This window comes from Herpailurus yagouaroundi, unplaced genomic scaffold (assembly GCF_014898765.1).
Source record: "Herpailurus yagouaroundi ecotype Mexico unplaced genomic scaffold, PumYag 141, whole genome shotgun sequence".
In the NCBI taxonomy this organism is placed as follows: domain Eukaryota; kingdom Metazoa; phylum Chordata; class Mammalia; order Carnivora; family Felidae; genus Herpailurus; species Herpailurus yagouaroundi.
Genome location: NW_024412396.1, coordinates 73896836 through 73920979, shown reverse-complemented (window position 1 = coordinate 73920979; position 24144 = coordinate 73896836). Strand labels below are relative to the sequence as shown.

Genomic DNA, 24144 nt, shown 5'->3' with positions numbered 1-24144 from the left:
AAAAAAAAAACCAAAAAACCAAATAGCACAGAACTGTCTGAAACAAACAGAATTCTGTCCCCAGGCCATCTCCCCCCCAGTCTCTCTCTCCAGGTGCAATGACCACACTTCAGAGCTGAGGAAACAGGCTGGAGCGGTTGGTTCACTTGCCCACTGTAACACAGCGAGTTAACAGAAGCCTGATCGAAGGCAGAGCCTCCCAGGCTCAGAATGCTAGTCAATGACCCCACAACCATCTTACCTGATTGTGGCACAACCGGTAGCCAATTTACCAAAAAGAAATCAATTCTGAAAGAGAATTCAAACTCTTTTATGAACAGGTATTCTAACACTAGAGGAAAAGCTTTTCCACTGACAGAAGAAAAAGTCGATGTCATTCAAACAGTGACTACACATAGTGCCACTCAGTATTAGTTTCAACACCGAGCACTAGTTTTCCATTTCCTTTTTAAATATTGAAAGTCCATACAAACAGACAGTGATTTCACTCAGAACATATAGAGCGGACCCTTGAACTCGGGTGTGAACTACGCGGGTCCACTTTTACGAGAATCTTCTGCAGTCCAGTGCTGTCCAAGTGTTTTCTCAATAACACTGGCTTTTCTCTGGCTTCCTTCACTGAAAGAATGCAGTACGTGTCACATATAACACACACAACAACATGTGTTGGCTACTTATGTCATCAGCAAGGCTTCCGGTCAACAGCAGGCTACCAGCAGTTAAGTTTCTGGGGAGTCAAAACTTGTACGTGGATTTTTTTTTCTACCTCACAGGGTGTTGGGCGCCCCAAGGTGTTCAAGGGTCAACCGTAGTGAGATTCCTATTTACCCGTGAGTGAGCGAATGACAAACTAAATGACCCTGGTTTGTCACAAAAGTTGGAACCGGTGGTCTGAAAAACGGGGAGGAATTATTCCAAAGTGTTTCCCTTGCTTATTATATCACAATAGGGTGGATTATGCCAAGTAAGAGGAAAATGCCCTAAGATTCTTTAAAACAATGCTGATGCATGGTGAGGCAGCACGGCTCACACGGGACCCCGGCGGAAAGACTGCAGGTCGGGTGATAAAACTAAGTAATGAGAGGGGCGCCTGGGTGGCGCAGTCGGTTAAGCGTCCGACTTCAGCCAGGTCACGATCTCGCGGTCCGTGAGTTCGAGCCCCGCGTCGGGCTCTGGGCTGATGGCTCGGAGCCTGGAGCCTGTTTCCGATTCTGTGTCTCCCTCTCTCTCTGCCCCTCCCCTGTTCATGCTCTGTCTCTCTCTGTCCCAAAAAATAAATAAATGTTGAAAAAAAAAATTTAAAAAAAAAACTAAGTAATGAGATGTGTTCAAGCCAAGGCTGTGTACGGGGAAGAGGGAAAACAGTCTGCAGTGAACTGAGGGTCAACCCCAGAGAGGGTCTGCTGGAAGGGTGGTTCCCTTTCATAGACATCCGGCAAATGAACCCGAAACTTGCGCTCTACAAGCTCAACTCCACAAGCGTACAAACGTCCAGACACTATCATTACCTTCGCTGGATGAGGGACGCGTGGTGCGTGCACAGCCACCGCCCAGGCATGTGATCTGCGAGCAAATCCGCGCACCAGGTGTCTGGGCAGGGCAGGGGGCAGGCCCCGCGCGGGGCTGTGCGCTGTCCCAGTAGCCTGCCCTGCCCACCGTTCTCGGGGGCAGATGCTATCTGCTCCAGTCTTTTCTGCTCCATCAGTAACAGGGCCAGTAAACCTGTCTCCCCAGGTCTCCAACGGGATTTAGCTCAAAAATTACAAGGAAAACAAAGCATTCTTTGGATACTACTTTGGTATTTTCATCTGCTTTGTTTTTTAACAGAAAAATTAGCTGGTGGCAGGAACAGTAAAATTGACCAGTGGATTCTGAGCGTTGCAGGCAAGTTTGGACAGAACATTTTCTGTGCTGCAAACAGTAAAGTGTTGTTAATAAGTAACCTTTAAGATCACACCTCTTTTAGATTTCCTTGTAGACTCCTCTGAGGACTCAAATCTAAAACAAAGGAAGAAAGGACTTAATCAGAGCCACTTAGGGGGAAGTCACTTGGTATCTCTACTAGGTGAGGTGAAGGTGTGACAAAACAAGTCAATAGATGGGGAGCCTTGCAACTTGCAAAAGAATTACCATCTGATACCCACCAGCAAAAATACAACCGTTCACTCTTTTCATGTCCCCAAAGTCCAACAAAGACTGGATGAACAATTTGCCAAAAGAATGCTGGGGGTGCTGTCACGTGAATGATGTCACAGGAGAGAAAGGTTCTTTCCCAGCAAGTGAAAAGGCAGCACAGGTCAGGTGTGTGGTGAGAGAGACGCAGGTCCAGTCTTGGCTGTCTCTGGACAAAAGGAGTTCACAGGCAGTGGTGCCTGACGCACGGTGAGCGCTACGGTTTCGACTGCGGTACCTCTAGCCACTCTCCTGACCTTCCCAGGAAGTAGCTCTCACCAGGAAAGCTGCGTCAGCACCGAACTGAAAACCACAGCAGAGCAGGAAGTCCTCCCAGAATGCTGAAGACCGGACTTAATCCAGAACAGGGCCGTGTGCGCGCACAACGGATGCTGCCGACGGCCTTGTCTCTCACTTCCTCCCTACTGTACGCACAGGGTCCTCAGCTCTCGCTCCCTTTCACAGTCAGGGGGACAAGGGCTACCCACCCACCAGTTTCTAGAGTCCCCAAATATCTTCTCTACCACCTACCCTACTCCTTTCCAGAACATGCCAGTAGCTGCTGGTAGGGCACGATGAAAATGTAAAGTGTGCATTTTCAAAACCTCCCACATGCTTTCCTTAAAAGCAAAAATAAGCTTTCAACCTAAGACGATAAAATCCACTCCCAAATGCCTTCATGAAAACAAAGGATGACCGGATACGTTAGGTGGTGGATGAAGGATGAATCAGGAAGGGAGGCAAAAAGCTCTAAAACAACGAACACGGGGTTCCCGGGGACTTTTCCAGTACTTCCTCATCTCTGGCAACAGTAATCTTGATTTCATCTCTAGTAAATTAAAGGTTAACCAGAGTCCGTCCCAATCTGGGGGTGAGGAGCCACTGCAGGCAGGCGAGGGTCATTAAGTATGCCGTGATTAGGACGATGCCCAAAGTCCATGTGGCTTAAGGAAATGCCAGGATGTTGGCAAGGACCCGGTCATTCGCAGCCACCAGGCTTCCCCACCGCACGGGGGACAGAACCAGGCAGTCATCTGGGTGCAAGAAGAAGCTGACCGGACATTCTAAGCGGAAAGATCGGTTACTTGGCATACTCTCCTTTAAAACCCATTCTATCGTTGTGTAAGTGCAATATTTTAAAAACTTGAATATTCCCAAGGAATATCCAAGGAACAACCAAGGAGAAATGTCTAATCTTAAATTATGATGGATAAAGATACGTATCACTTCGATTCTTTAACAAGTGCACATACGGGAGGGCAACTGGGTGGCTCGGTCGGTTAAGCGTCCGACTTCAGCTCGGGTCATGATCTCACGGTTCGTGGGTTCGAGCCCCGCGTCGGGCTCCGTGCTGACAGCTCGGAGCCTGGAGCCTGCTTCAGATTCTGTGTCTTCCTCTCTCTCTGCCCCTCCCCTGCTTACACTGTCTCTCTCTCTCTCAAAAATAAATAAACATTAGAAAAAATTAAAAAAAAAAAGTGCACAGACTGTACAAACCATTGGCTTCTCTGACAAGAATTTAGCATTACAGAAAGTACAGGTAAAGGCGTTATGTTCTGGGGCAACATCACTTAAAGGTAGAATGTGTGTGAGATTCATCATGAAAATTTACAAAATTCCTAAAGCCTACTCAAACATTTCTTGAACTACCCTTACTGTGTACAGAAAAGCAGGCCAAAATACAGAAGAAAAATGAACTGATTTCCTGAGGTAGCTTGAAACAACACAAGTAACAGAGAATAGAAATACATAAATAACAGTACAGATGTTGACTAGCATGGGATCCAAAATAATCAGTAAATAATGATGATAATGATGTTAAATCAAGACAAGCTTCCTAAAGATTCAATAGCTATACTGCTTAATAACAGTAGCTAATATTTGAGACTTTACTATGTGCCAGCCACTGTTCTAAAATTCTTTAAGGGATTCTTTTTTTTAATTTTTTTTTTAATGTTTACTTATTTTTGAGACAGAAAAGAGACAGAGCGCGAGTGGGGGGAGGGCCAGAGAGAGAGGGAGACACAGAATCCGAAGCAGGCTCCAGGCTCCAGGCTCCGAGATGTCAGCACAGAGCCCGATGCGGGGCTCGAGCTCACGGACCGCAAGATCATGACCTGAGCCGAAGTCGGACGCCCAACCGACTGAGCCACCCAGGCGCCCCCCCTAAAGGATTCTTTTTAATCCTCTCCAATAATTCCATTATCAGTCCCATTCCCAAAGAAAGAAACTGAAGCTCAGAGAAGTCATTTGGCCAAGGTCACACGGCTGGTAAACAGCAGAAACAAGACGTACATACACACAGAGTGTGTGACCACAGCACCTGTGATGTTAAACCTCTACAGGCTATCCCATCTCCTGAGTAAAGGACACAGAGAGAGAAGGGCACTCCACGGTACAGAGAACTGAGGCAGGCAAGCCAACCTAGTCCATGTCGCTTGAGTGGAGTTAAGAAAATCAAACTGTGGTCGATGAAGGAAGTGATGGAAAGTGAGGGTAACGGGCAAATGGCTGCCTTGTCGGAGGCCTCACTTGTTTTCTATATTCAGGTTTCAAGCCGACGAACTAAATGTCCTTAGCACCATTAGCGGGAGTCTCGAACTCAGCTGCAAAAAAGGGAAGAATGCAGATGAAAGTTGCCACGGTCACCTGAGCTCACCCACTCCTCCCTCCTCTGGACACTGCAGACTCAGGACACCTTGTGATCTTGCATATGCTATTTGGAGCGAGAGGCTGACACCATAAGGTGGGTTGAGGACAAAGCTATAACCTTAAATACAGTTCGAAAAAAATGTTATCATCGTAACATTTGCAGCAGCATTCGTACTACAAAGGAAACGTGGCACCAGTTTCTCTCGCATAACTCAAACTGAGCATGCCAAAATTTTTTTCATATCGTGGCATCTCCTTTTATTATTAAAATCAGAAATGAGTTATCACTAACAGAGAATCAAAAAGAGCTTAAATCATTTAAGTAAAGCAATTATGCCACCTGGTGGGCACAGATATTACTACAGTTAACATCCCAATGATCCCCCCGGGGCATGGCGGGGGTGAGGGTGGGTGCACACAGTAGTAAAATGCACTTTTGTTAAAATCCCACTTTACAGAAGAAGCGCCATCCCCCAACACTCTAGTAAATACTACAAAATCCAACTCAGTCTCACAGACAATCTGATCAAGTGGAAAGGAGAATATAAACACTGGGGCGCCTGGGTGGCTCGGCTGGTAGAGCATCCAACTTCGTTCTGGTCACGATCTCACAGTTCATGAGTTCGAGCCCCACATGGGGCTCTCTACTGTCAGCGTAGAGCCCACTTCAGAGCCTCTGTCCCTTTCTGTCTGCTCCTCCCCCACTCGTTCTCTCTCAAAAGTAAACATTAATATATATACATATAAATATAATCACCATCATCATCATCATCATAACATATAAATATATATATAAATACCCCACCAAACCACACTTACTTAAATTCAGTTTCTGGCACCTATTCCTACCTAATCTCTACCTCTATATTCCCCCTCCAACCAGTATCAACTTTGTATGACTGCAGATAAATTCTACTCCTTTTTTCCTCATCAGCAGAAGAGTGGATTGACTATTATGGTCTTAAAAGTGGCTCCAGGGCAAACATTTTATGAGTAATTAAAAAAAGCTTTTTTTCATGTTAAATTTAACATTTTGTGTGCTGCATTACAAAAATAACTTAGCCAATAAGAGCCACCTGGGTGGCTCAGTCGGGTGAGCGTCCAACTCTGGATTTCGGCTCAGGTCGTGACCCCAGGGTCACCGGATCAAGCTCCGTGTCCGACCTCACGCTGAGCACGGAGCCTGCTTAAGGGTTCTCCCTCTCTTCCTTGGCCCTTCTCCCCTCCCGGAGCATGTGCTCACTCTCTCTAAACAAAACAAAACGAACAAAAACTTGCAATAGGAAAAGGGAAGTACATGCCTCCACCTTTACTCCAGTTCTCATACACTTGTGTGCCTTCCAGAACCACACAGATAGGGTCTCTTGTGTTTTCAAAATGGATCGTCACCAGAATGACGTCTGGCTGTAATTACAACAATAACCACCTTTCCCTTAAAAATGCCCAAAGCCTACGGTGAAGAATAAATCAGTCCAGCGACCCACTATTCTCATGCGTCTCTCCCAGCAAGTCAACCTGCCTGACGACCATGTCCCTAAGCAGGCACCTGTGCACTCAAAATAACTTCACTTGCTCTCTTAGGTGTTTCCCTTTGTACAGTATGAGCAGAAGGAACAATGCCCGAGACGAGGTCTGCCTCTGTCGTAACTAAAGGCCACATTCCCGGGCAGAAGAGGGGGTGAAGAGACACTACGGATTCACTCACAAGCTCGTAGCTGGCAACAGTGGAGCCCTCTGTCCTTGCTTTCCGTTAGGAGCTTACAAGCTAAACCCATTTCCTCATCTGTCGGACAAAAGTATAAGAGATGACGTCCGGTTCTAACCCTTCACAAGGCAGCAGAGGAGCCAAAATACACAAAAGCAAAATCTTACTGAAATGAATTCCTTCATAAGCACCTGTGAGTCTCCATTCGAGGCAGACTGCACTCTAGAGCCACAGAAGCAGTTTATGGAGAGAAACCCAGTCCTCCAGCCCCATTAGAGCTGTACGTCCGCCAGGCCAGTGGTTCCCAGCCCTGACCCAGGAGAACCAGCCAAGAAACTTCTCTGAAGTACTAACTCTTGCGCTCCACCCTCTTTTGTACACATACATGTGTTTGCACGTATGTGCGTTTATGTGTGTGTGTGGATGTATACATCGGTTTTAGGAAGCATGATGGGCGTAGAGGAAAGGCACATGTATAAGGCACAGCTCGGTGAGTTCTGAGGAAGTGAACACACCTGATCAACGAAAGAACCGATTATACTCTAGATGTTCCGGTTTGCTTTTACAATGCCCCCAGATGACTTTGAGAATTGGTGAATTAGAGCATTATATTAAGGTAAAGAACACGAGTGGGGTAACAGTCTTCATTTTAATGTGATAAAAAGCACTTCAACAAGCACAAAATCTTTAAGTTTGGGTATTAAAAAGATCAGACAATATCAGGACCACAGACATAGGAAGAAATGTGCTTCTTTATATTATTACTATATAAAAGGAGGTTTGCGAATTTGTGAGTTGTGAATTTCAATCATGCAAAAATATTTCCTTTCAGTGACTATACAAAGTGATTCTCTTCTAAATTACTGATTTCAGGCCCACCTCCTGCAGAGGAGTTATGAGCAGGGAAAGGCAGAGGTAGTCAGAAGAAGGGTTTATGAGCCCGCAAATCCTAGTGACTCCTTACAGCTTGTCTACAAGCCTTGAGTCATAGGGGCCTATGTTTAACCCTGCCTCCGCCGCCCTGTACTTACAATGGTCCCTCCCTCAGTACAACCCATTGTGTACAAGGGCACACAAAAGAGGGATCTCTAAGTGAGACGAACAGGCCAAGGGAAACACAGAGGGAGGCTGGGTTCTAGGAAGTGCGCAGGAGCACGACCTGATGCAAGGTCGCTTCCCCTCTGTGGGCCCAGGTTTCCCGAGCCCTGAAAACGGAGGCTAAACTGCACAGTGCTGTAGTGAGAATGGGGGGGCGGGGGAGAATGGCGTGTTTGTTGGGAGTGGGCAGGTTTTTCCGCCAAAGCTGTAAATCCTACCACTTCCAATGCCTGAATCTTGGGGGGGTGAGGGTAGGGGTGGGGGAACTTTCATCCAGTTAAAGAAACTGGAGTTTTTTCAAAGCAGGTGTGCAGAAAGGTGGTATTTTATATTCAATTATTCTATTTTACATTTAACCCTTCTCCACTGATTCAATGCATCTTTCAGGCCGACTGTGTGCCCAGTGCTGCTTATACAGTTAAGATTAAAACAGTCGGCCTTCAGAGAGCTCAGTCTGGAGGGCTGAGAAACAATGACACAAATAATTAGCTCCAATTGTCATAGGCGTCAGAGAAAAAGAACTCTGAACACACTTAACTGGGAAACCTGATCTGCAGAATCAAGGAAGGCTTTCTTTTCTACTGGAAAAGGACATTATAAATTCCTGCTTACTCATTTGTTATTTATAGTAGGGGAAAATTGAAAAAATAGAAACATTCAAGAATGAAGACATGGTGAAATAAACTGAGCTATATGATGGGATATTATTCAGGGATCAAAACTCAGTCTAATGTTTAATTATCAGAAAATTAAAGTTGAAAAACTATTATTTACAATATGACCTATTTGTGCTTAAAACCAGAGCGCACAGAAGCATAGAAAAAGGACATGAAAGCAAAATTTTAATACTTGTTATACCCACGTGATGGGTATAGGAAATACAGGCTATTTTTAATGATAAAAACAAACTTGTATGTATATATGTAATTTCTTTTCTGAACCATTGGAGAGTGTCATAATTATGCCTCCGTACTCTTAGATCCTTGGCCTGTATCTTCAAAGAGTAGGTGTATTATTCTCTTACACAACCACAGAACAGTAAATTCAACATTTAAACAATAATCTGTGTCTGTTGCTCCCAAAATGCGCTTTACATTGTGCTCAAGAGTTTAAGTAAATCCCAGTTATCTCATCCCCACATATATATAATATGCATCTTTTTAACGTTTTATATAAGTAACCTCCGCACCCAACATGGGGCTTGAACTCACAACCCTGAGGGATCAAGTCGCATGCTCTTCCAGCTGAGCCAGATATACGCCCCAATACACAACTTTTTAAAAATATGGACATGTTTCTGTGTCTCCCTCTCTCTGCCCCTCCCCCGTTCATGCTCTGTCTCTCTCTGTCCCAAAAATAAAGAAAGAACGTTGAAAAAAAAAAATTAAAAAAAAAAATATGGACATGTTTTTTATAGAACCACAATACCACTATCACACTTAACAAAAATAGCAAAATTCCTTGGTAGGAGAACAGTGCTGAACTCGCTGGACGGTCTGAAATGTAGAAGTCCCACGAAAGCAATTACTGGCAAGGACACGAAGCAGATAAAGTTTGCACTTTCTTGGTAGCAGTATGAACCAGTTTGACCACTTTGGGAAATACTCTGGCACTGACCTCACAGCTGAGGATCTACACGTCGGATGGATGGATATCAAGAACTAAGTCAAAGAAAGTTCCCAGCAGTAGCAGTTGTAACAATAAAGAACTGGAAGCAAATGTCCATCGTGAACAGAAAGAATAAATAAATTATAATGTGACAAGAGGAAATTCTTGAAGTCTAAAAGAAAAGGATGATGATAAGACACACGGATATGGTGAAAGGGTACAGTAACCCTTAATGTTTAACTGCAGGCTTCAACCATAGTCTGTAAACCCAGCTGTGTCTTTTCTAGGAAGTTCTTACCACTTTACCTAACTCTAAATAAATAAGAATAAAAATGATAAAAATAATGTCCATACATTAAAAAAAACATTCACATCCCAATTATCAAGCTCTCTGAAAGCCATTTCTTTATAAAAAACTGAAAACTAGGGCACCTGGGTGGCGCAGTCGGTTAAGCGTCCGACTTCAGCCAGGTCACAATCTCGCGGTCCGTGAGTTCGAGCCCCGCGTCGGGCTCTGGGCTGACGGCTCGGAGCCTGGAGCCTGTTTCCGATTCTGTGTCTCCCTCTCTCTCTGCCCCTCCCCCGTTCATGCTCTGTCTCTCTCTGTCCCCCCCCAAAAATAAATAAAAAACGTTGAAAAAAAAATTAAAAAAAAAACAAAAAAAACACAACTGAAAACCAAGGCCAGTAGTGCTGATCCGACCCCTACCCCTGCACACAGTCCAGTCAAAGAACTAGCAGGCACGAATTTTAAGTACACTTTTCCCTCCTGTCGATGACCTTGTAATTTACCAGGGCAGGTCCCCATCAGACTGTGAGTTACACTTGCACAGGGATTTGTCAGACTGTTCCCTCTCGTATTCCCCCAGTGCCTGGCGCATACACATCTCTCAAATATGTACCGAGCAAACGAACAGTCATTAGGCGGGTGGCAAAGAAGATGCTGGAGGATTCCAGATGACCAAGATGCAGAACACACAGCTGGAAAGCCTGCGTTTGCAAATCTTCACACAGGGCAGTGTCCACAACCCCATCATTTCCTCATTCACTGGACGAGTATTTATCGTGCTCCCACCACGTGCCAAGAGGACTGCCGGAGAACGGAGCACACACACCAGGTTCCTCATCAGTTTTCAGTAGAGAGACGAAGCAAAAAATACCATGTCGGACAATGATAAATAAAACGAAGGAAATGAAGCAAGGTAAGGCAGTACTCTCATTTCGTAGTGTGGTCAAGGAAAGCCTCTCTGTCAGTGGACGCGTAAGCAGCGAGGAGGAACTGAGGGAGAGGGCCATGTGGACACTGGGAAAAGAGTATTCCAGACAAAGGAATGGAAAAGGCTCAGGAGTGGGCTCAGACTACGTAGGGCCTTGTGGCCAACTGTCCAGTCCTCTGACACTGTAGTGAACTGGAAAGCCACTGGAATGTTTTGAACAGTGATTCTTGACATGTACTATGTATTTATTTGGAAGTTAAAAAATGTACTCTGTATCTATGAAACTTTCACACACAATATAATCTTGACAATGTGGACTGAACTCAAATGCCCTAAGAGAAGCGCCTGCGTGTGCTGCAGCTCCAAAGAAGGTTCTCATTCCAAGAAAGCTACAACTTGTTTTAAAATCTCTAATTTGGGGTGCCTGGGTGGCTCAGTCGGTTAAGCGTCAGACATTGGCTCAGGTCATGATCTCACGGTTCGTGGGTTTGAGCCCCACATCGGGCTCTGTGCTGACAGCCTGGAGCCTGCTTCAGATTGTGTGTCTCCCTCTGTCCCTCTGCCCTTTCCCCACTCCTGCCCTGTCTCTCTCTCAAAAATAAATAAACTTTAAAAAGAAATTTTTAAAAAATCTCTAATTTGACTTTGCTTTTCGACACATCTTTAAATTCTGTATGTCTAGCACGATGTAGGTGTTAATTTTTTTCTTTATAGTCAATAGTCAACTAGCTTCAAAAATCACATCCAGCTTGATGGTCTCTGGCATTAGCTAATGATTTCCATCTATGTCAATTTTAACATGGAGATTTGTGCTTACCACGGTACCAGTTTCTCCTCATTTTTATAAAATAAAAGCAAAATGCAATCAAACACTTAAATAACTGCAAAAGCACTGATTATACATAACCTATAAAGTAGGCGATGCATAAATGAGCGGGACCATCTGTTTTCCCGATTCCCAATAGCCAACGTTACCCTGCAAATTTCTACACCCAAGGCAAGTGCCGCTGAGTCTAAGAAATCTGTTTCTTCGGGAAGCGACCCACAGTGGGCACAGTTGTACGCTGGCTTGCCCTCTGGCTCCAATTCACTTCCTACAGCCAAGCCCCACCTTAAAGAGAGTCAAACAACAAAAGTCATGCTCTGATTATCCCCTTTCCTGACCTATCCTCTCTCCTAAAACTGCCTTCTAAACTGTGCTCTCAGGCCACCGTTTTGTATTACATTTGACTGCACTTGCTTTGGCAAACTTCTGTTTGTTTGTTTTTCATTAACACAGTAAAGTGAACCAGACTGGGAATAAGGTCTGGCCTAACTGTATACATTTCAAAGAAAACAAGACTATCTAGTAAAAAAAAAAAAAAAAAAAATTTTTTTTGAGATTTCTCGTTACCAACATGTCCACTTGGTTTTGCTAACTTTCAGCTGCTCTGCCACACAAAGTCCAGGCCCTGGCTGGGTGTACGTGTCAGGGCAGGGACAAGAGAGCAATATAAAGGAGTCATGTACTGCACCCACAGCGGCGGCCCCCAGACAGAAGGCTGCCCTAAAGCCATTAGGCTGGGGCAAGCAGGGCGGGCATCTAGGGTGCAGACCAAGGGAGGGCAGCCTGAAATGGGGTGGGGAGGGTGCTCACACATGGGAGCAGAGGGGGGCAACCATGTACCTCACAATGGTGACCAGGGAGCAAAGCCGATAGGGAGATGATGTCCTATCACAGAAACAAGAGTGACTCATAGGCATCTTCATGCACACGCGTGGAATAACTGACGGCAGGGTGCAGGCGTGCCCAGATATGACAGCGCCCTGCTTACTTAAAGGCCTATTAAAGCCCCCCGGACCCCCCCCCCTTACCCCACGTTCCCATGATCTCCATCTCCTTTGAGCAAGTTCAAACACTTCCAACACTGCCAATTTGACTTCCCACTTTTTTTTTTTTAATGTTTACTTATTTTTTGAGAGGTAGAGAGAGAGCACGAGCAGGGGAAGGGCAGAGAGAGAGGGAGACACAGAATCTGAAGCAGGCTCCAGGCTCTGAGCTGTCAGCACAGAGCCCCATGCGGAGCTTGAACCCATGAACCGTGAGATCACGACCTGAGCTGAAGTCGGATAACTGAGCCACCCAGGCGCCCCTGACTTTCCACATTTCGATCAAGCCTCCCTCTAACAGCAACAGCCTTGAGGGCATCAACTTCTCTCACCCGGAATGGATCGACACTCACTGCCTCTAGCCCTGGCTCTCCACTAAACCGCAAGGCTGTCAAGAGACTTGGCACAGTTTCAAGGCTTCTCACCTCCCCAAGGACCACAGGTGTCGCAGCCAGGCAGGTCTCCAAAACAGAGCACTGCATTTTCTCCCCGCATCTTCGTACACAGACAAATACAGGCGCACAGGCGTCCTTCCCCCGGTCTGCAGCACACTTATGCACCTTGCCCACAAGCCAACTCTTACCCTCCTCAACATTCTACCCAGAATGTCAACTGTTTCCAATACTTCCCCTGTTTCTATCCAGGAAAATGTAGCGCTTTCTGCTGGGTCCCACGGCGGGGGTGGGGTGGGGTGGGGGAGGGATGCTAACAGCCCATAGGAGGTGCTGGAAGCTAAAATGAGACTCCACTGTCCTCATCTCCAATTAGTGAACATTTTTCCATTTCTCTCACCATCTGCCAACCTCCAGATTCTACCACTTTTCAACCTTCATTCATTCCTGTGTCCCCTAAATCTCATGCCATTGTTTCATCAAGTCATTTTCCAGAATTATTTAATATATATACTATTTACTTATTACATACTATATATTATTTAGTATAGATACTATATATACATATGATAATAATAATAAAAGCATACTGTTCTCCTCTACACTACCTGGAATTATTTATATTTCCTCCATACGCAATGTGTCTCTACAAGGCACATTTTCTAGGCATACCCCAAAGGTCGTAGCTCTCGCTGAAGTTTCACTCAGACACAGCCCAAAGCAGCTAGTCTAGTATCAGTAATGCTTTAAGAATGCAATTATGGTTTATGAAGAAGAGCAGCATATGAAGGCAGATGTGTGTAATAAATGCCACCTGGAGACCAGAGATCTAGCCCAAACTTGGCTACTAAGAAGCTGTGGTTCCTCAAGCATTTGACCTCACTGTTCTAGACCTCAAGTTTTTTGCATCCAAAAAAGAAGAGCCGGAGTGGAGGAAATTACATAAATTACATAAATTACAGTTTACAGGTTCATCTTCCCTTCTTTCTCCGTTAGGACATAAGCTTCTTGACTCCCTCGCTCCTGCCACACACAAAGCGCTCAATAAAAATGTGAATGAAACCAATGCTCACCAAACGAACTCAAAGTCCAGATAACCCCAATCAAGATACTTTTGGAGAGAGCTTGAAACTATGAGCCTAAACTTCACCCAGAAAGATAAATACATCAACCAGGAACACTGAAAAGAATAAAAATGGTACAAATCAGGAAACAACAGACCAGTCAATGAAACAGAGTCAAGAATTCAGATAAAGACCAAAGTACACACACGGGTTTAACCTAAGTGAAGATTTGAGAAAGAACTAAATAGTTCCAGATAGAACAATGATGTAACGAGGAGAGAGGCGGGAGGAGGGGAGGGCAGAAGAAACAGAGGTGTGCGCAGGATGTAACATGTGGGGGAAGGGCTTTTTTCAGCATGACAGTATGCGAGCAGCCACAAGTAAGATTAATCAATTTAACTACATGTAATTCTAAAAAACAAACCAAACAGCACATAAGGTAAGGCCCGACTGCTATGTACAGAAGAATTAACAAGTGAAGATACAGAGGTGCCTGGGAGGCTCAGGCAGTTAAGTGACTCCATCTTGGTGCAGGACACGATCTCACAGTTAGTGAGATCGAGCCCTGTGTCAGGCTCTGCACTGACAGTGTGGAGCCTACTTAGGATTCTCTCTCCCTCTGTCTTTGCCCCTCCCCCACTCACATGTGCTCGCTCTCTCTCTCTCTCTCTCTCTCAAAATAAATAAACTTTCTTAAAAGTTCAAAATACAAAGATGCTCGACCTTAGTAATAATTAATGAAATCCTTTTCTGTCAGTTCAGCCAACTTTAAAAAGCAATTAATATTCCCATACAATGAGGTATCACCCCACACCCATTAGGATAGCTACTATTAAAAACACAAGCAGAAAATGGTAATTCTGACAAGGATGTGGAGATACTGGACCCCATGCACTGTCGGTGGGAATATAAAATGACAGCAGCCCCTGTGGAAAACAGGATGGCAGGTCCTTAAAAAATTCAAAACTAGAATTACCGAATCCAGCAATCCCGCTTCTGAGTATACACCCAAAAGAAATGAAGGCAGGGTCTCGAAGAGATATTTGCACACCCATGTTCACAGCAGCAGCGTTCACAACAGCCAAAATGTGGAAACAACCCAAGTGTCCATCACTGGTAAATGAGAGACAAATGTGGCCTTTCCTTACAAGGAAGAACTACTCAGTCATAAAAATGAAGGAAATTGTACCACAGGCGACAATGTGGATGACACCTGAGGACATTTCTGTCGCGTGAAATAAGCCAGTCACCAAAAGAGTATAATTCCACCAAACGAAGTACCCAGAGGAGTCAAATTCATTAAGTCAGAAAGCAGAATGGTGGTTGCCAGGTGCTGGGGGAGGGGGAAATGCAGGTTTGGGTTTTTTTTTTTAATGAGTTCAGAGTTTCAGTTCTGCAAGATGAGAAGCGTTCTGGAGGCTGGGTACACAACAATGTGAATGTACTTGAGACCACTATCCCCTTAAAAATGGTTAAGATGGAAATACAAACCAACATATTTCATTTGCTTGTTATAATTTCACAATCAAATTTACTTGGAAGCAAAGAAATGGTTAAGATGGTAAATTTCACATCATGTGTATTTTACTACAATTAAAAATAATTATTGAAGGGGCGCCCGGGTGGCTCAGCTTGTTAAGCACCTGACTTCGGCTCAGGTCATGATCTCGTGGTTCAGGAGTTCCAGCCCCGCATCGGGCTCTGGGCTGACAGCTCAGATTCAGATTCTGTCTCCCTCTCTCTCTGCCTCTCCCCCAACCACAATCTGTCTCTCTTTCAAAAATAAACAAACATCGAAAAAAATTCTTTTTAACAATAATTATTAATAAATTTTTAAATTTTTTTTTCAACGTTTTTATTTTTATTTTTGGGACAGAGAGAGACAGAGCATGAACGGGGGAGGGGCAGAGAGAGAGGGAGACACAGAATCGGAAACAGGCTCCAGGCTCTGAGCCATCAGCCCAGAGCCCGACGCGGGGCTCGAACTCACGGACCGTGAGATCGTGACCTGGCTGAAGTCGGACGCTTAACCGACTGCATCACCCAGGCGCCCCAATAAATTTTTTTAAAGAAAAAAATTAAGAGGAGCCTACATGGCTCAGTTGGTTAAATGTCTGGCTCTTGATTTTGGCCCAGGTCATGATCTCAAGGTTCGTGAGTTTGAGCCCCACCTCTTCCAACGAAGAGCCTGCTCAGGATTCTCTCTCTCTCTCTCTCTCTCTCTCTCTCCCCCCCCCACCCTCTGCCCCTCCCCTGCTTGTACACTCTCTTTCTCTCAAAATAAGTAAAACATTAAAAAGAATGAAAGAAAAAATTAATATACCCAGTACTGGAGATGTCTTAGAAAACAGGAACACTCCTATAATGTAGAAAAAAATCTATAAATTTAAAAAGTACATACCATCTGACCTACCAACCCCACTTCAATGATGTTCACTACAACACTGTGTAGAAATGCTTAACTATGAAACACCTGTATTATATGACCATTAAAAAAAAAGTGTGTCAGGACTAACAGACACCCAGAACGTAGGAGATTTTATCTTGTACGTACCTATTGCTTTTTAGTTTAAAAGAACATGAACTATACGCGTATTATTTAGAGTGGCTAAAATCCAAAACACCGACACCACCAAATACTTACAAGGAACTCTCATTCACGGCTGACAAAAACGCAAAATGGCACAGCCACTCCAGAAGACAGTCTTGCAATTTCTTACAAAATTAAACGTATTCTTTAACAAACAATCCAGCGATCCTGCTCCTTCGTGCTCACCCCGAGGAGCCGAAAACTTACGTCCACGCCAACACCTGCACATACATGTTTACAGCAGCTTCCTTCATAACTGCCCGAACTCGGAAGCCACCAAGACGTCCTTCAGCAGGTGAACGCGTAAACACACCACAGGCCGTCCAGACAGGGGAATGCTGTTCGGCGCTACGAAGAAAGGAGCTACGGGCCAGGAAAAGACATGGAGGAAACTTAAATGCGTACTACTAAGTCAAAACAGCCACTCTGAAAAGACTCCACATTATAGGACCCCAACTCTCTGACATTCTGAGAGAGGCAAAGTTATGGAGACGGTAAAAAGGTCAGTAGTTGCCAAGAGTTAGGGGGTTGGGAGGGGACGCATAGGCAGAGCACAGAGAATTTTTAGGGCAGGGAAAGGATTTAGTACGATATTACAATAGTGAATACGTGTCACGATAACGTGTGCCGAAACCTACAGAACGCACAACACCAAGAGTGGATCCTGACGTAAACTATGAACTTTGGGTGACAACGATGTTATGAGCGTAGGTTCACCGATTACGACAAGTGCACCGCTCTGGTAGGGGATGGTGGGGGGTGGTGTGCACTGTGGGGGCAGAAGTATTTGGGAAAGCTTGGTGCTTTCTTCTTTTTTCAAAGTTTATTTACTTATTTTGAGAGAGAGAGAGAGAGAGAGAGAGAGAGAGAGAGAGAATATACATGGGGGAGGGGCAAAGAGCGAGGGAGAGGGAGAATCCCAAGTAAGCTCCGGGCTGTCAGCACAGGGCCCGACATGGGGCTCAATCCCACGAACCGTGAGATCATGACTTGAGCCAAAATCAAGAGTCGGACACTTAACCGACTAAGCCACCCAGGCACCCCAAATCTCTGTACTTTCTGATCAATTTGGATGTGAACCTAAAACTGCTCTAAACATTACATATATTTTTGAAAATGAAAAGAATATAAAGAAATAACAAGAAATAATGCATTTGCCCCTTAGCCTAGGAACTCTACTTCTAGGGATTTATCCTCAAGAAATGAGAACATTCCCTACAGCTTTTTTAAAAAGCTTAAAAACCAAGCAACAGACTCTTTACTCTAGAGAACAAACTGACAGTTACCAGAGGGCAGGAGTGGGGGCACGGTCAACTAGGTGATGGGGATCAAGCAGTGCACTTGTGGTGATGAGTGCCAAAAACTTAAAAAGATAAGTAAGTTTCAAAAAGAAAGAAGAACTGAAATACTTCAAACATCCACTTATGGAATGAGGAAGTCACAGGAATGAAAGGGACAGTGCAAGTGTGGCACTGTAACACCGCCACATGGTGACAGGTGGCAGCTACACTCGTGAGCATAGCGTACAGGGTTGTCGCATCACCGTGTTGTCCACCTGAAAACTAGTACAACGCTGTGTATCAACCACACTTCGGTTTTTTAGGAAAATCAAATTATGGGACACCCATACCTGTTATTTAAAAACTAGGCAATAGTAAATGTGTTGAGATAGAACAGAGTCCCAGATACACCATCAAGAACAAATTGTTGAACTCATACTTTGTGATAAAAAATTTATATATTAATTAATATGTATAAAAATATTAGGAAAAGCATATATATTATACACAGTGACTATGAGAGGGCATTATGTGTCTACATTATACATTCTGTATTGTGTGAAATTTTGACAACAGCATTTATTTTAATAACCACAAAATACTTTTGTAAACTTGCGGTACCCCTAAGAGGCACAGCTCTATCTAAACAGCCACTTGAGAAGAAAGAAAACACAAGAAAAACCAGGGATCTGCAGACATCCTTAGACGAGGGACACCTGCTAGCCATCTATACGTGTTCCAAATCTCCTATCTACACAGAGTCAGAATCAATGTTGGACAGCCAAGACTTTCACAGTCTTTGAAAATAAAGAAGAGGGGCGCCTGGGTGGCTCATTTAGTTAAGCGTCCGACTTCGGCTCAGGTCACGATCTCACGGTCCGTGAGTTTAAGCCCCGCGTCGGGCTCTGGGCTGATGGCTCAGAGCCTGGAGCCTGCTTCTGATTTTGTGTCTCCCTCTCTCTCTGCCCCTCCCCCGTTCATGCTCTGTCTCTCTCTGTCTCAAAAAAAAAAAAAAAAAAAGTTAAAAAAATTAAAAAAATTTAAAAAAAGAAAATAAGAAAGGAAAGTAGAAAAAACTTCTATTGTGACACTATACTGTGGAGAAGGGAGTTGCGGGGGAATGATAGGTGTGCAAACGGAAAAAATTATGTATACGTGTCTGCAATCACACTTCAATCACATTTTAAGGCCTATGATTAGATGACTAGCCAAGAACTAGATGATTCCCAAAGCTCCACAAGTGGGAGCCTACTAAGAGGAACCTAACTCACATCAAGATGCCACGTCATGTTCACATCCTCACACTTGAGCAGTTTGGCAAGTTCCCATTAACCCACATTCCATTCCTAGAGCCCTATCTTAAGAAAATACTAGAAACGCAATAAAAACAAACAAAAAACAAAAGAGGACAAAGCTCTAGGATTCAGTATTTTACTACAGCTTTCTTTTACAACAGGCAACAAATCTGAAACAATACACTTTCAACAGAAGGGTAGATACACTTCCATATCCATGTGATGACAGAATAGCGCATGGTTATCTCACAGTGTGGGAAAAGCTCCGGTCAATATTCGGGAAAATACAGAGACACAGACAAACCCACACATGGAGAAACACCATCATATCCCTTATAGGACAGAAGAGGAAACAAAGAGGACTGGAAAAAAATCCCAGAGCATTTAACAACACTTATCTCTGGGTAATGAAATACTGTGTGAGCAGTTCCTTCTTTGTAAGTTTCTGTGTCTTCTGAACTTTCAACAATACGTGAATGTTAACTTGTACACTGGTTTTAAAAGTCATTTTAAAGGCTTACATTAAAACCACAAATTTATTTTAGGCAACAGCATTGTTTAAAAATCTACTAACTTTGGGGCAACTGGGTGGCTCAGTCGGTTATGCATCTGACTGGCTCAGGTCATGATCTCGTGGTTTGTGAGTTCGAGCTCTGCATCGGGCTCTGTGCTGACAGCTCAGAGCCTGGAGCCTGCTTTGGATTCTGTGTCTTCCTCTCTCTCTGCCCCTCTCCCAGTCACACTCTGTGTCTCTCTCTCTCTCTCAAAAATAAACATTAAAAAAATTAAAAAAATAAAATAAAATAAAAATCTACTAACTTTATATTCTTATCTTTTCTTCTAGGTCTAGAAAGAATGAGAAAATATAAAAGTTAAATTCTGACTCCACAGATGTCAACAGGTAATACATGAGCAAAAGGCACTGATCAATGGTGAACTGAAGTAACAAAAGGACAGTGGCCGAAATACAGAACACTGAGACTTAATGAGCTCTCCCTGAGAGAGGCACTCAGAGCATGAACCAGCGTTCACGACCTCAGCAAACCTAGATAATGCTCAACCTCCTACTGTGTCAGTTTCCCAAACCTCTTTGACTTGTGGAACGCCAACTGTAAAACGGGGACAAAAACGTCCTCGAGTTATTGTGAAGTGTGAATGCATTTAATGCAGTGCTTGGCACAAAGACTCAACAAATGCTCATGATTCTGGATATTCAGTTCTGGGCACCAACATTTCAAATGGACACTGTGACCAACTGTAACGTCTAGGAGTGCAAGAGACAGAGACACCCAAAGAGCCAATCGTCTAGAAAAAACCCAAAGCAACGAGGCAGGCTGAACTTGGACTAGGACGTTAAAGGAGGTGGGATGGCCGGAACATCCAAAAGACTCATCTGGAAGATTTCTGTAGCAGAGTTCAAGAAAACAAAGCTCTAAAAATTACAGGGAGGAAGATTTCAGCTTTCTGTTAAAAAGAACATGTTCAAAAATGGAACTGATTGCTTTTTAAGTTAATGCAAGGGCTCAAAGGGGAAATAAACAAACAGGAAATACTTAAAACGTCCTCCCCAGCACAGCAAAGACATCAGAAATGCCAATACCCTTCCTTCTGCTATTCTGTTCTTCATTATAAACTCATTAAGCAGCAGCCTGATAGAGGCAAAATTAAGATACTCTTAAAATCAGATCAGACTGAGATTATTTTATTACTGCTAAATTCACCATTACTAAGAGTACTTGAACTTCCCGTGTTCCATGGAGGGTACTATACAAAAGAAAAGAAAAAGAAAAAGAAAGGGAAGGAAAAAAAAAAAAAGATCCTTCTTGGTCAAAATTAAACATGTTTCTCTACCGTATGAGCTCTCTGCACCCTGACTATGCTGACACGGATACCGAATACACAAGAAGAGATTATTTAATATGTATCATCTCTCACACTCATTTGGCAGTGGAAACCTATCAACACTTATTTTATTTATTTATTTATTTATTTATTTATTTTTTCCCAACGTTTATTTATTTTTGGGACAGAGAGAGACAGAGCATGAACGGGGGAGGGGCAGAGAGAGAGGGAGACACAGAATCGGAAACAGGCTCCGGGCTCCGAGCCGTCAGCCCAGAGCCCGACGCGGGGCTCGAACTCACGGACCGCGAGATCGTGACCTGGCTGAAGTCGGACGCTTAACCGACTGCGCCACCCAGGCGCCCCTCAACACTTATTTTAATACCGGAAAACACACTTCGGGAAATCCTGATCAAAGCCTACGAATTTGAGCCTTCACTCACAATTTAACAGTTTCCTGATAACATTTAGCACTGGTGACTTTCCAAGTCCAACCCCATTTCAGAGCACTGACTCTTGTCAAAGACCCCTTTGAAAATCCAATGTTCTTTTTCTCCAGAAAAATGAACACATACCAAAAAACTTTGCATGTGATTTCTAAGTTTACAAATCCCCATAAATTCTACCTATGAACCCCCATTGAAAAATTCTCCAAAAGGGGATATAGTTTTTCTTCACCCTTAAGTTATGAAGAAAATAAAAACTTTGGGGTCGCCTGGGTGGCTCAGTCGGGTGAGTGTCCGACTTCAGCTCAGGTCATGATCTCACAGTTCGGTTCATGACTTTAAGCCCTGTGTCAGGCTTTCTGCCGCCAGCACAGAGCCCGCTTCGGATCCTTTGTCCCCGTCTCTCTCTGCCTCTCTCCAGCTTGTGCTCTCCCTTGCTCTCTCAAAAACAAATAAACAGGGGCGCCTGGGTGGCGCAGTCGGTTAAGCGTCCGACTTCAGCCAGGTCACGATCTCGCGGTCTGTGAGTTCGAGCCCCGCGTCGGGCTCTGGGCTGATGGCTCAGAGCCTGGAGCCTGTTTCCGATTCTGTGTCTCCCTCTCTCTCTGCCCCTCCCCCGTTCGTGCTCTGTCTCTCTCTGTCCCAAAAATAAATAAACGTTGAAAAAAAAAATTAAAAAAAAAAAAAAAACAAATAAACATTAAAAAACAATTTTTTTAAAAAAGAAAAGAAAAAATTTGAAACTGCCAGAGACTTATGGCAATGTCTGATACAAAATTATTTTTGCTGATATTATTTGAGCAGAGGCAACAGAAAAGCTGAAAAAGCAAACTTTGAATATACACTTAATATTACTAGTAACTATAGGACCCCAACGCTCCCCAATAAAATCCAAAGTAGCTCAGTGTATTCATCCCAATACAACTTTAAACTCATAAAACAAAGAGTCAATTCACAAGTTCTTCTAGTTAAGTTGAAGTCTTACAGTATAAAGCCTGTTTCCAATGACATATTTTTGCCCTTTGAAACCCCTCCAATTAGAAATGTACGGATCTAGGGGCGCCTGGGTGGCGCAGTCGGTTAAGCGTCCGACTTCAGCCAGGTCACGATCTCACGGTCCGTGAGTTCGAGCCCCGCGTCGGGCTCTGGGCTGATGGCTCGGAGCCTGGAGCCTGTTTCCGATGCTGTGTCTCCCTCTCTCTCTGCCCCTCCCCCGTTCATGCTCTGTCTCTCTCTGTCCCAAAAATAAATAAAAACGTTGAAAAAAAAAATTAAAAAAAGAAATGTACGGATCTGTAAATTCCCAGCTGGGGGAGTCATACACCACGTTATAATTTCCTTTCCACTCTGAGCCTTTACTCCTAGTTACTCCAGTATTAGCCTGTACAGCATTTTGGATAAAGTAAATTATGAAACCACTGGTTAAGAATTTTAAGCCCTGGGGCTCCTGGGTGACTCAGTCTGTTAAGCGTCCGACTCTTGATTTCAACTCAGGTCATGATCTCACAGTTTGTAAGATTGAGCCCTACATCAGGACTGACAGCTCTGTGCTGACCGGAGCCTGCTTGGGATTCTCTCTCACCATCTCCCTCCCTCCCTCCCTCCCTCTCTCTCTCTCTCTCTCTCTCAGTCTGCCTCTCCCCTGCTCGCACTCTCTCTCAAAATAAATAAACATCAAGAAGAAAAAAAAAATATTTAAGTCCTTATGACAGGCCACAGTAAAGAAATGCACACTGTCCGGGGCGCCTGAGTGGCTCAGTCAGTTGAGCATCCGACTTCAGCTCAGGTCCTAATCTCACGGTTCTGCGAGTTCAGGCCCCACATTGGGCTGGCTGGTGTCACTGCAGAGCCCGCTTTGGCTCCTCTGTCCCCCTCTCTCTGCCCCTCCCCCGCTTGTGTGCTCTCAAAAATAAACATTTAAAAACAACAAAGAACAAAAAAACAAGTTTGCTTTAAAGAAGAAAGGTGAAAAATGAAAGTGTTCTAAAACTTACGTTTTGCTTCTGATAGATTCTGATTAGGTGACCAGACCAGCATGCCAAGATTGTCTCGTTCTTGACTGCGTCTCGCTAGTTTGGCTTGGTAGAAATAAAAAAGAAAATTATTATAATTTAACAGACATAACAAGCGATGACTAACAGCACCATTCTGATCTTTTAATCCTCGGAACATCGTGACATCGCCCACCCTTTACTGAGACCTGCCCCAAGGAAACCTGCACCCTTACCGTCACAGGGTGAGGGGGGCTCTGAGTCTGCCCAAACACGTCTACTTTTAAGTCTTTTACTGATTTAACAAACAGGTTTACTACTCTCACTTGCTTGGTCAGGAAACTCAACAGGTCATTTGGTAGAAGGAGGCGGAGACAGGACTGCATGGCTACAGTGCCCAGTGGTTAAACTGCTACACACTAGGATGCCCGGCCGTCAGACACGGGACACCCAGGATATCCGTATTCTTCCCGTGTGCTTTGAATACCCTTATCCTTCTCTGCCACAGTAACTTTTTAGGGACTTGACAACAGGAATCCAAAGATTCTTTTAACTACTTTATTAAAAAATAAGCATTAAAAATATTTAATCTGAAAGCAAACTAAAGTGCATTCAAATTCCTAAAACTCTAGGATACAAAATAGAAGACCAAAGGTTTACAAGTGCCAGGTGCTGAGCTGACATGTATAAATGGATTAACCACAAACAACAGTCATACACTACAACAGAGACATTTAATATGTTATCTTCAAAAAAAGTAGAATAAAATAAAATGTTATCTTCCACAGGTACAGAGGACTCAAGACACAAGAGGCTTACTAATCTCACTAACCCTTGCACTGGGTAGGCCCAAACTCATTCATTCTAAAGGTATTATTCTTACCTTTTTGTTTGTTTGCTTAAATACATTCCTCTAAGGATAT

The 24144-nt window shown here is 44.0% G+C and overlaps 1 protein-coding gene across 1 annotated transcript in view; it reads right to left on the bottom strand.

Moving 5' to 3' along the window:
- RCOR1 (REST corepressor 1) overlaps positions 1 to 23828 on the bottom strand; it is a 50265-nt gene extending 26437 nt beyond the window's left edge. Inside the window, exon 1 of the mRNA XM_040478298.1 lies at positions 23225 to 23828. Within this exon, the coding sequence (XP_040334232.1) occupies positions 23225 to 23402 (178 nt within the window). The 5' untranslated portion in view covers positions 23403 to 23828. The remainder of the gene's footprint in view (positions 1 to 23224) is intronic.
- Positions 23829 to 24144: the final 316 nt, after the last annotated feature.